Genomic DNA, 12,006 nt, shown 5'->3' on the forward strand with positions numbered 1-12,006 from the left:
TGGTATCGGGGATCAAACTCGGTACCTTGCGCTTGCGAGGCAGGCAGGAAAACCACTGAGCTAAATCCCCGGCCCTGTCTCAACATTTTTTAAAAAATCTTTTTTGGTGGCTAGAGCGATGGCCCGGCCCGGAGCCCGTGGCCGCCCCCGCCACCACTGTGTCAGGAGCGCCCAGAGCCGGAGTAGGGGCCGGAGTCACTGCTGTAGTGGAAGCTGCGCGTGTGAGTTGCCGAAGTCGCCCTTCCAGACACCTCAAACTCAGAGGGAACGCTTGTGGAGGCCAGAGCGGCGGTCGCCCCTCCAGCACCAGCCCCCCTTCTCCCCCAGGCCCAGACAGTTGGGCTAGGGTCTCCCAGGTGCGGGACTGGCTCATCTCGGCCAATACCTTTGAGCCAAGCTCCTTCAAACTGAGGACAGAAGCCAAAGAATGGTGATTACTCCTAACCTCAGCTGGCTTCCTGGCCCAGGTATTTTTTCTGCACCAGGCAGTGCCGGGGTTGTACTGGTTAGACAACACACACACACACACACACACACACACACACACACAGCCCTGCCACCTCTCCTGCCAGGGACTGGAGAGCTCCTACTGTCTTACTTTGCATTACTCTCCCTTCTCCCATTCAAGAATAAGTTTCTTTTCTCTCAGTCAGAAAACCTGTCCCAGAGGTCCGAAGTCCATATCCCGTGTGTTCCCTAGCTCCTGGAACACTGTTAGAAATATTGCTGAACTTAATAAAGCTGTGAATTTTTTTTTTTTTTTTTTGGTACCGGGGAGAGAACTCAGGTCCTTGTGCTTGCGAGGCAGGCGGCAGAACCACTGAGCTAAATCCCCGGCCCAAAGCTTCGAATTTTTAATTCTTCACTCAGCCCCCACCCCCCCATCCCTGCTTTAACTGACACTCCATGTCCAGGCCTTTATCCATTTCAATCACCAGCTCTTTGGCGATCTCTATGTGACTTCCTCTACTCATCTGAGTTCCAGTTTCCCCTGGGCTTTCTCCAGCTCCCAGGGATTCTGGTCAGTCCCACCTCCTGGGTGGGAATGACCAGGGAGGCTCTGGCCCAGGATTTCCCACCCTGGAAGGCGGCTCCAAGGCCAAAGGAGAATTGGGCATCAGGTAAGAACCTGGCAGCTCAGGAGTGGATGCTGCACTCATCCCACACAAGAAGATGAAAAAGCACAAAGAGCTCGATGCATTGATTTGTTTGGCTGGAGGCAGCCGGAGAAAGAAGACCAAGAAAGGCTCTAGCAGCCACCATCTGCTTCACACTGAGCCTCCTGAGCCAGACTCGAGTCCACCTCAGAGGAGGAAGAGGAATTTGATGGAGTTGGAAATCGCTCTCTCTTTGCCAAGGGAGACTACTTAGGATGCTGCAAAATCTGTTATTCCCTCTGTGCTTTTGTAATCCTTGCAGCTTGGGATGTGGCTTGTGTTGGCTTGGTGTGGATGCAAATTGCTCTCAAGGAGGATCTGGATGCCCTCAAGGAAAAATTTAGAACAATGGAATCTAATCAGAAAAGCTCATTCCAGGAAATCCCCAAATTTAATGAAGAACTTCTTGTCAGGTAAAAGGCCAAAGACCAAGACCAGACCAGGCCACAACAAGCCTTTATTAGGGGACTAGATCTGCTGGGGTATCTCTGAACAAAGGAGAGACAAAAGCAACATGGCTGGGGGGCAGGGAGAGTCTTTTATAGAGACTGGGGTGGGGTTTGTAGGGGCTGAGTCGGGGTTGAATGAGGTAGTGACTAGGGAATGGAGGAGCCCGTGATGTCACTAGGTGGTAGGAGGTGAGCAAGTATTAGGTTACTCTCTAGGCGGGAACAAAGGTTTATTCTTTGGTGGGAGCAACCATCTTGGCTGACGTCACACAGGGGAGGGGGCAAGGCATGATAGGAAGAGGGCAGCTACTATACATAATAGCTCCTGAGGTAGTGGGAGACCTATCACTTCTTACCAAACAAAAGCAATTTGAGAAGATTGAATCGGGAGACCTGGGCTTAGACAAAATCTGGATCAACATCACAGAAATGAATAAGCACATTTTTCTGTTGACTTCTGCAGTAAACTACCTCAAAGCCAATGTTAAATCAGTTGCAGACCTAATTAGCCTGCCTAACACTGTAAAGGGACTTTAGAAGAGTGTAGCTTCCATTGCCAATACTTTAAACAGCATGCATCTTGCTGTGGAGACAACACAGAAAACTGTGGATGAACACACATAAAAAAATGGAATTACTGCAGAGTGATATGAATCAGCACTTCTTGAACAATGGAAGCAACCAGATCATTCCAACATCTTCAGCTACATCAGAACTTGACAATAAAACCCACAGTGAGAATTTTAAACAGAATATCCTACACCTTCATAACTCTTTAGAGGAGGTAAATAGTGCCTAATGGTGTACCAGAGACAGAATGACCTTAAACTTAAGGAAATGAATGAAACGCTCAGTAATGTTACCCAAAGAGTCAACCTGATAGAAAGTGATATGGTTGCTCCAAGCAAGATAGAAAAGAGAGCAGGGCCGGGGATTTAGCTCAGTGGTTCTGCTGCTTGCCTTGCAAGCACAAGGACCTGAGTTTGATCCCTGGTACCAAAAAAAAAAAAAAAAAGAGAGAGCAAACCTGACCTCCAGCATGATGGGTGATAGAGCTGCCACTCTGAAACGAGAATCTTTGGATCAAGTAACCAACAAAACTAATATCATAAAAACCCAAATCACAAAGAAAAAAAGATAGTTCAAATTCTCAGGTATCCAAGCTACGAGAGAAGGTGCAGCTGATCTGGGCCCTCACAAACAAACCTGAGAGCAACAGGCCTCCTGAGACTGCAGATGAAGAGCAAGTTCAGTTTCACATCAAAGCCATCATCATTGCCAGAATTTTCACAATTTCTTGGAGACCAAATTGAGAAAGCTGCTCAACTAAGACCTATCTCCCTACGAGGAATTTCTAGCACTGAAGATCTTCAGGATTTATTCCACAAGACTGGCCAGGACGTGGATGGGAAACTGACCTACCAGGAAATTTGGAACTCCCTAGGTTCTGCCATACCAGAACTAGAGAATTTGAGAGTATTTGATTCCAATGGAGATGGAAGATACTTGTTCTTAGGGCTAAGAGTAGCTTTAGGTGTCTAACTGTATCAGACATATTTTAGAAATAGATATATACTCTGGACAACTTAAAATCTACTTGCTAACAAAAACAACTGTTACTTACCCATCAGCCCTCAGTCCTCCAAATGACTGGAGCAGACACAGCCACCTTTCAACTTGTTTGAAAAAACTATATAAAAAGTTATTTTTTTAAAAAAGAAAATCATTTTACTTATAATACAATGTTCAGAAATTTATGATTTCCTGAAGCTAGTATGATCTTATATTTTAAAACTGCGAAGAAAAAAAGAAAGCCCTTTTTTCTCTAAAAAAATATTTTTTTGTCTTTTGAGACAGGGTCTCACTAAATCACTAAATTGCCTAGGCTGGACTTGAATTTGTAATCCTCCAGACTCAGTCTCTGAAAGTGCTGGGATTATGGGTGGGCACAACCACTCCCAGCCACTTTGGCTTTTGATTTAATATATTTAAGGTTTATCTCTATGGTTTTAGTATCTCATTATTTGAATTATTAGTATTAATTATTAATATCTCATGGGAATGTAGCTCAGTGTAAGGACCCTGAGCTCAGTCCCTAGTACTGAAAAAAAGAAAAAGGAAGTAACAAATTCGGGATAGAATTCACTTGGGGAAGGGAGCTAGGTGAATGGTATTAGGGAGGGCAGAATGGAGCTGCAACTCAGTAATGTTTTCATTTGATTTTTTGCTGTCCTAGGGATTGAACCCAGAATTCACTCATGCTAGTTAAGTGCTCTTATTGCAGGATTTTAAGAGATAGGATAGACCAACAGGTGATACAGGAAGATTTATTCCAGGTTTTAGGTGTATATTGACAAGGGACTAGGCTAGTGTCCAAAGATCAAGCCCAGAACAAAGGAAAGGCTCCAGTTTTATACATTTGGTTGAAGGAGGTTGTTGAGAAACTAAGGGTGGGGTGGAGGCAAGGGAGGTTACAGAAGCAAGACAAAGCAATTAAAAACAATCATATGGTCATAACTGTGTAATTTATCCTTGAAAGAAGACTGAGCCTTGTGAATCTTATGAGAATAAGATGTCATAAAACTTTGTTTACAAGACATAGTTGCCACTGCCAATTTTATTTGTACCAGAACAAGGAGTTACAGTGGGGGGAGTGGTGGTGATGATGATGGGGGGAAACTGCCTAAGGCTGGGAAAAACTTGTTTTCCCTTAAGTTCTGCTTTACTCTCCCTCTGAGTCTTTTATTTATTTATTTTTTTGTACTGGGGATCAAACTTAGGACCTTGTGCTTGCAAGGCAGGCTCGAGAACCACTGAGCTAAATCCCCGGCCCACTAGAGATTATTTTTATTCTCTAGAACTTTATACAAATGGAACCATACAGTATGTACTCTACTTACAGTATATATTCTTTCACTCAGCATAACTGAGATTTTCCATGGTGTGCTAATTACGTAATCCTTTTTATTACTTGTAGTTTTCCATTGTATGGGTATAGCAAGATTTCTCCTGCTGTTTTGAAACCACACACCTATCAGGCATCTGTCCTCACCACACCACTGAAAGTGCTCCTGCCAAGATCACCAATTCTCACTCATTAAAAAAAAAAAATCCTCGGGCAGGGATTTAGCTCGGTGGTGCTGTGCCTGCCTGGCAAGCACAAGGTGCTGAGTTTGATCCCTGGTACCGGAAAAAAACATCTTCTCATCTACCTTGACACAGCAGTGGCATCTGTCACATATGATCCCAACCCCCACTGCTTTTTTTTTCCCCTACTGGCACTTGAACTCAGGGCCTTTGCATTGAGCTACATCTCCAGCCCTTGTGTGTTTGTTTATTTATTTATTGCAGTACCAGGACCTTGCACTTGTGAGGCAGGCGCAGTGCCACTGAGCTAAATCTCCAGTCCCTCAGCCCTTTTTAATTCTATTGCTTATTTTTTGCTTGGTATGTAGCCAGCTCACCCTAGCCTTGAACTCCAGCAATCTTCCTGCCTCAGCTTTCCAAATGCTGAGACTACAGGAGTTTCCCACCACACCTGGCCCTAAACTTTTTTTTTTTTTTGGTACCTGGGATCAAACTCAGGACCTCATGCTTGCCAGGTAGGCGCTGTGCCGCTGAGCTACATCCCCACCACAAACTTTTTTTTTCTGGGACCGGGAATCAAACTCAGGACCTTGCACTTGCCTGGAAGATGTGGGGCCACAGAGCTACACTCTTGACCCTTTTTGTGGTTTTTGTTTTGTTTTGTTTGGTACCAGGATCCAACTCAGGACCTTGCGCTTGCGAGGCAGGCGCGGTGCCTCTGAGCTAAATGCCCGGCCTCTTTTTCTGGTTTTTTGAGAAAGGGTCTTGCTATGTATCCCAGGCTGGCCTTGAACTTGTAGCAATCCTGCCTCAGCCTCCTGAGTGCTAGGCGTTCAGCCACGTGCCACCACGCCAATCCTTTTTAAACTTTGAGACAGGGTTTCACTAAATTCCCCAAGGTAGGCTGAAAGTTGCCATCCTCTTGCCTCAGCCTCCCGATTGCTGGGATGATCCCGTCCTCGCTTTGCGTATTCTGGGGTGGCCTCCCAAGCACGCCGTGCTGCAGGTGCCCCTCACTGGTCTAGGACCAGGCGCGCTCTGGCGCTTGGCTCCGCTTTTGTCATCTCCGAGCCGTCCTGCTCAGTTGCAGTCTGGGCTCACTTGGCTCTCATTTCCATCTACACTCGCGGGTGAGCCCATCCTGTGTGCCTTCTGGGTCGTCAAACCCCGAGGCAGAGTCGTGGACTTCTCCTGCTTACTCTGTTGTCCCTGCCCACAGGCCACTGTCCGCCTCTTTCCTTCATCCTGTAGTGCCCCACGTCCGCGCCCCCACGTGATCTCCGTGCCTCCCGCCCCAAACCCCACTCCGGCGGCCTGGCTCCCGTCCGAGAGCCCGAGCCAGGTCCTGGTCCTCAGCCACCTGGTCCGACCTATGCCGCCTTCGCATGGCATTGTCAGATCTTGGTCAGGGACTTTTTGTTAACCCCACACGCAAGGTGACCAGCGAGGTCTGCTCTGTGCAGCTGGGTCGGGTTTAAATCGGAGTGGGAGCAGCTAGGTTAACTGCGGAAAGTTGACAGTTCAAACCATGTGACCTGAGGGGGCGGAGTCCTGGGGATGGAGCCGAATCCTCATTGGTCAGTGTGCATCAGGAGGCGTAGTTGCACATGCTTGGTCTCCGCGGGACCAGGAGGGAATCCTCGAAGGCGGGACCCGGTGGCTCTAGGTTTGCATGTGAGGACCACCGGAGGTGGGGACTCTCGGCATGTGTGTGGGAGGTACGGAAACGGAGTGGAGGAGAGGTTGAAGAGCCAAACAAGGCCTTGGGAGACAGGCTGGGAATTTCCGGGGACCTTGCGGGCGTTTCCAGAGACCTGAGCGTTGGAGTCTAAATGCTTGTTCTCTCCCTGGGGTTTAGGGCGACTTGATTTGGAGAGTGGTCTCCTTGGATTTCACGGGGCCACGGAGTGAAGAGAAGCCGCTCTTCCAGCAGTCGGGGAGTGGGGCGCTTGAGGTCTCAGTCCTGGCCTCCGGAGGACTGAGTGTAGGAGGAGTGGGTGCGGCCCGCGCCCTCAGCCACCCTCTGCCCTCGCGGGTCCTCTCATCTTCCCTTAGCAGGAGATGAGCAGGGTCTGCAAGAAGAGGGAGCCCTGCCCAGCAAAGTGTAAGAGCGCGCGTTTAGGTTGTCCTTCGCCTTGGGATGACGAATGGGCCGCCTGAGGTGACTTTAGGCAGATAGTACTTCCGTTCCTACCGGAAGTGAAAAACTCCACAGGTAGTGTGAGTCACAAGACGCTTAAAGACAAACCTGAGCCTAAAGGCATTAAGCCCAGTTGGTCCTTCGTGAAGAGAGAAAGAGTATATCTCAATTGTTTTAAAAATTGGGGGTGGGGGGATGGGGGGGTGGGCCGGGGATTTACCTCAGTTGGCGCCGCGCCTGCTTCAAAAGTGCAAGGTCCTGAGATCCTGAGTTCGATCCCTTGTACCGAAGGGGGGGAAAGTGTGTGTGTGTGTGTGTGTGTGTGTGTGTGTGTGTGTGTGTGTGTGGCGGTAACCATGGTTTCTTTAACCACTTTAAAATTCTTCCTAAGAGCTGAGTGTGGTGGTGCACGCGGGAGCCTGAAGCAGGGGAATCGCCAGGAAATGAGCCTATCCTGGGCTACGTAGTGCGTTTAAGGCCAGCCTGAGCTACATGGTGAGATTGTCTTAAAAAAAAAAAAAATCCTAAGCATAGATTAGATTCTGGCACTCTGGGAACAACAGTAGTCCTCCCTTATCCATCTCTTTCTGCAGTTTCATGTACCCGTGGTCGATAACAGTCCAAAAATATTAAATGAAAATTCCAGAAATAACCAATTCATGAATTTTGAATTGTGTGCCATGATAAAATCTCTTACTACCCTGCTTCATCCTCGTCAGGACACAAATCATCGTTTTGTCTGGGGTATCCACCCTGTATATGATACCCATTAGTCACTTTATCAGAGCCCTCTTGGTTGTTAGATCAACTATCACAGTAAGTGCTTGTGATCAAGTAACCCTTATTTTACTTGATAATGGTCACAAAGTGCAAGAGTAGTAATGTTGGGAATTGAGATAGGCGAAGAAAAAAAAAAAGTTGTAAAGCGCTCCTTTAAAGTGCCAAGATGACAGTTTCCAATTTAAGGAAAGAAAAAAATGTGTATTTCTGAGGTTGCCAAGATTCATGGTAAGAAGAAAACTTTTATCTACGGAATTGTGAAGAAAGAAACTGTTAATTTTTGCTGTCATACCTTTAAAAAATTACAGTTAAGTGCTATGATGGAAAAGGCAGTAAATTATAGGGCTTGATATGACCTGTGGTTTCAGGCATCCACTGAAAGTCTTGGAAAACAACCCCTTGGAATAAGAGGGAACTACTACATCTGAAAGCCCAAGTCACAGAGTACATAAATTACTGTCCTTTGTCAACATAAACAGATATGAAAGGTGATCGAGGATAGATATATCAATATAGGTATGGAATAATGACATCAAACGATGACTTTTTGTTTTTGAGAGAGGATCTCACTGTGTACCCCAAGCTGACTTTGAATTTGTGATCCTCCTGTCTGGCCCTGCCAGAATACTGGGATTATGAGCATATGCCGTTACACCTATTTTTTGTTCGTTTTTGTTTTGTTTTGTTTTTTGAGACAGGGTCTCACTTTGTAATTCAGGCTGGCCTTGAACTCTACAGAAATTCTCCTTCAGCCTCCTGAGTGCTGGCATGTGCCACCATGTCTAGCCTGGCTTTTTTTTTTTTTTTTTTTTTTGCTACCGGGGATTGAACTCCGGTCCTTGCGCTTGCGCAGCAGGCAGCGAAACCACTGAGCTAAATCTCCGGCCCACGGCCTGGCTGTTTTTTTGTTTTTTTCTTTGGTACCGGGATCGAACTTGAGTCCTTGCACATGGCTCTTTTTTTGAGATGGGATCTTGCTATATTTCCCAGGCTGGCCTGGAACTCCTGTAATCCTGGACTCACGTGATCCTATTTTCTCAACCTGCCAAGTTTCTGGGAACTATAGGTATGCATGGTGGTGCCTGTAAGAAGTCCATACTGATCCAGGGATTTAGGATGTAATTGTGTGTAGGCCAATAGCAAAGTACGTGCTTAGCCCGGAGTTCAATCTCCAGTATTAAAAAAACAACAAAAAACCCTCGTATGTTTTAAATTTGTGGATATTTGGGATATCCATTGTATATTGGGATATCCACCATTGTTTCTATTCTAATTTAGTTCCCAAGTTTTTTACTCACTTAACACTAAATGTTTTCTGAGCACCTATTATGTGCCAGGCATGATTTCTAGATTCCAGAGGATAAAGCAGTGAGCCTAATATTATATTCTAGTAAGCATAGATATATGTACTGAGACAGAAGACAAAAGATAATTAATAAAATACTGTATATACTGTATTGGAATGATAATTTTCTGTGGAAAAAATAAGGCAAGAAAGAGTCACAGTGATTGCTGTGGAGTTAAGATTTTGAATAAATAATTTGAGAGACCACCTGAAGGAAGTGGGGTGACCTATGATACTGATAGCTGACAGAGAAGTGTACCAAGTCAAGGGTGCAGTATGTACAGGGACCTAGGAAGGAAAGCAATTGTGAGGAGCTATGGAAAGTTATGGAGAGAGGTATAGATGGGAGAGGAGCAAGGTTAGGGAAGTTTGCAGAATACACTGTAAATAATCATGAGAACTCTGGGTTTATTTTCAGTAGGGTAGGAGCGGTGGAAAGTCTGAGTAACGGGAGGATGTAATCTGATTGAGAGTTACTTTAACTCTGTCTGCTTTGTAGAAAAGAGGCTGAAGTGAGTCAAAGGAAGAATAGGGGAGATCAGTTAGGAGTCCATTGCAGTAATCCAGGCTTGTGGTAGTGGCATGTAGGGGATATAAGATTTAACAAGTAAAAATATAGGATTTTAGTTAAATTTGGATTTCAGTAAACTTTTTTTTTTTTTAAGTTCAAGTATGTCCCATGTAATATTTGGCAAAGCTTTTTTTTTTTTTTTAACTCAGCACCTTGTGCTTACCAGGGAGGCGCAGTGCCACTAAGCTAAATCCCCAGCACCCCAGGTAATATTTGGGAAATTAATTTTTTTTTTTTTTTTTTTGAGACAAGGCCCTGTAGTTCAGGCTGGCCTCAAACTCTTTTTTTTTTTGGTACTGGGGATCGAACTCAGGTCCTTGAGCTTGCACAGCGGGCAGCAAAACCACTGAGCTAAATCCCCGGCCCTCAAACTCTTAATTCTTCTGCCTCAGCCTCTTGAGTACTGAGATTATAGGTGTGTATTACCCTACCTGATGGGAAATTCAAATTTAACTGGGTGTCCTGTTTTGTATAGTAACCCTATAATTGCCAGAAAGGAGGAAGTAAGAAAATATTCCTAATATTCACCAGTAAATGATTATAGCAAGGTTATAGGACAAACCAAAAAAAAAAAAAAAAGAAAGAAAGAAAGAAATAAGGGAGGGAAGAAAACTAAGAAGACAAGCCACAGATTAGGAGAAAATCCTTTCAGAAGCCTTATCTGATGAAGGACTAACATCCAAAATACACAAAAAATTTTTTCATTAGTAGTGCTAGGGCTTAAATCCAGGGCCTCGAGCATACTAGGCAGGCAGTTTCCCACTGAGCTACATCCCCTGCAAAGAACCCTTACTTAAAACTCAGTAATAAGCCAGCTGTGGTGGAATGCACCAGCTACTTGGGAGACTGAGGTAGGAGGACTGCTTAAGCCTAGGAATTTGAGACCAGCCTAGATAATATAGCAAGATTTTGTCTTAAAAACAAAAACTAGGGCCGGAGATTTAGCTCAGTGGTTTCGCCGCCTGCTGTGCAAGTGCAAGGTTCCAATCTCCGGTACCAAAAAAAAACAAAAACAAAAACTAACAAAAAACAACGATTTCCTTAAACGTTTTATAGAATCCTCCAGTAAACTCTTGAGCAATGTAGGCAGTTTTTATGTGTGCACTTGTGCACATTTGTGAGTGTGTGTGTTTGTTTTTTGAGATAGGGTCTCTATGTAGTTCAGGTAGCCTTGAACTCACTATGTAGCCCAGGCTGGCCTTGAATGCTCAGTGATCCTCCTGCCTCAGCCTCCTGAATGTTGGGATTACCAAAGTATACCATGGTACCTGGCTTATAGCCAGTTTTTAAAATAAAAATTTTTCACTTGTCATCTCAGTGAGGAATATTATTAATTTATTTGCTTTGTGGGAAAGTAATATTGAACTGATCTTCTTTGAGGTAGTCTACAAAGGAGGAGACATTATTAAACCATGTTCAATAGGGTTGAGACAAAAAATTAACTGTCAGTTGGGTATGGTGATGCATGCCTGTAATGCTAGCACTCTACACATTGAGGCAGAAGGATTGCCAGGAGTTTTAGGCCAACCTGGGCTACATAGTGTGTTTAAAGCCAGCCTGAACCATGTACATGCTTTGACCTTATCTTACCGCCCGCCCCCCACCCCCCGCCAAAAAAACCACCTGTAATATTTAGTTTCAACCCTGTGGGAACTTTATTTGCAATGAAGTGAATGTGAGAATCTGTAGTCTGTTATAAATTGGCCATTTGAACTGAGACCAGGTAAATGTGAGCAACCCTCAGAGATCATGGATTTCTTTGAAAATGGTAAAGCCACATTCTCTGAGAAAGTAAGAAGAGGCTAATAAGTACCAGTGTCCATGCCAGGTACTAGATAATCATGTTTTTGGTTTTGCTTTTCTGCAGTACTAGGGATTAAGGCCAGGGCCTTTGCACGGAGCTATATCCCTAGCCCTTTTTTAAAAAAAAAATTTAAAACCAGTTTTTTACTAAACTGCTAAGTTGCTTAGGTGAGACTTGAACTGGCAAGCCTCCTCCTCAGCATTGCAGAATGTTGGGATTATAGGCATGTCTGACTGATATTCATGTTGTTTGTTTTGTTACTGGGGTTTGAACTCAGCACTTCACACATGCTAAGCATGTACTTTATCACCAAATCACTCCATATCCATGTTCTTGAATTCCTATCCCCATTCTTTAAGATAGATGTTATCCTCTTGTTCTCATTTAATTAATGAAACTGAGTTTCAAAGAAGTAGTCAAGGGGCCAGGATTTAGCTCTGTGGTGCCAACCGCCTGCCCCACAGGTGCAAAAACCTGAGTTCGATCCCCGGTACCAAAAAAAAAGAAGTGGTCAAGTTCACTCAGGTTATAAGTTCAAGAGTCAGGATCTGAATTTTTGTCTGGTTGCTTTTTTTTTTTTTGGTACCAGGGATTGAACTCGGGACCTTGCGCCTGCAAGGCAGGCAGCGGAACCACTGAGCTAAATCCCTGGCCCAAGAATATTATGATATAA

The 12,006-nt window shown here is 44.9% G+C and overlaps 1 protein-coding gene and 1 pseudogene across 13 annotated transcripts in view; both read left to right on the forward strand.

Annotated features, from left to right (window-relative positions):
• The first annotated feature begins 89 nt into the window (after nt 1–89).
• LOC101708324 (EF-hand calcium-binding domain-containing protein 14-like) lies at nt 90–3,398 on the forward strand (annotated as a pseudogene).
• Nucleotides 3,399–6,235: 2,837 nt separating this feature from the next.
• Iho1 (interactor of HORMAD1 1) overlaps nt 6,236–12,006 on the forward strand; it is a 31,029-nt gene continuing 25,258 nt past the window's right edge. For 2 of the 13 annotated variants that reach the window (XM_021260994.2, XM_087186060.1), the window contains exons 1-2: nt 6,313–6,411; nt 6,552–6,797. Coding sequence is in view for 4 of the 13 variants with exons in the window: in XM_021260868.2 (XP_021116527.2) it covers nt 6,251–6,411 (161 nt within the window). In the remaining 9 variants the exon portion in view is untranslated. Of the gene's footprint in view, nt 6,412–6,551; nt 6,798–12,006 lie in introns of all 13 variants that reach the window. The other 11 variants (XM_021260868.2, XM_021261085.2, XM_021260915.2 and 8 more) reach the window with 9 other exon arrangements.

The sequence above is a fragment of the Heterocephalus glaber genome, unplaced genomic scaffold (genome assembly GCF_053883595.1).
Source record: "Heterocephalus glaber isolate CG9 unplaced genomic scaffold, H.glaber_assembly_v1.0 deba00001504, whole genome shotgun sequence".
NCBI classification, from domain to species: domain Eukaryota; kingdom Metazoa; phylum Chordata; class Mammalia; order Rodentia; family Bathyergidae; genus Heterocephalus; species Heterocephalus glaber.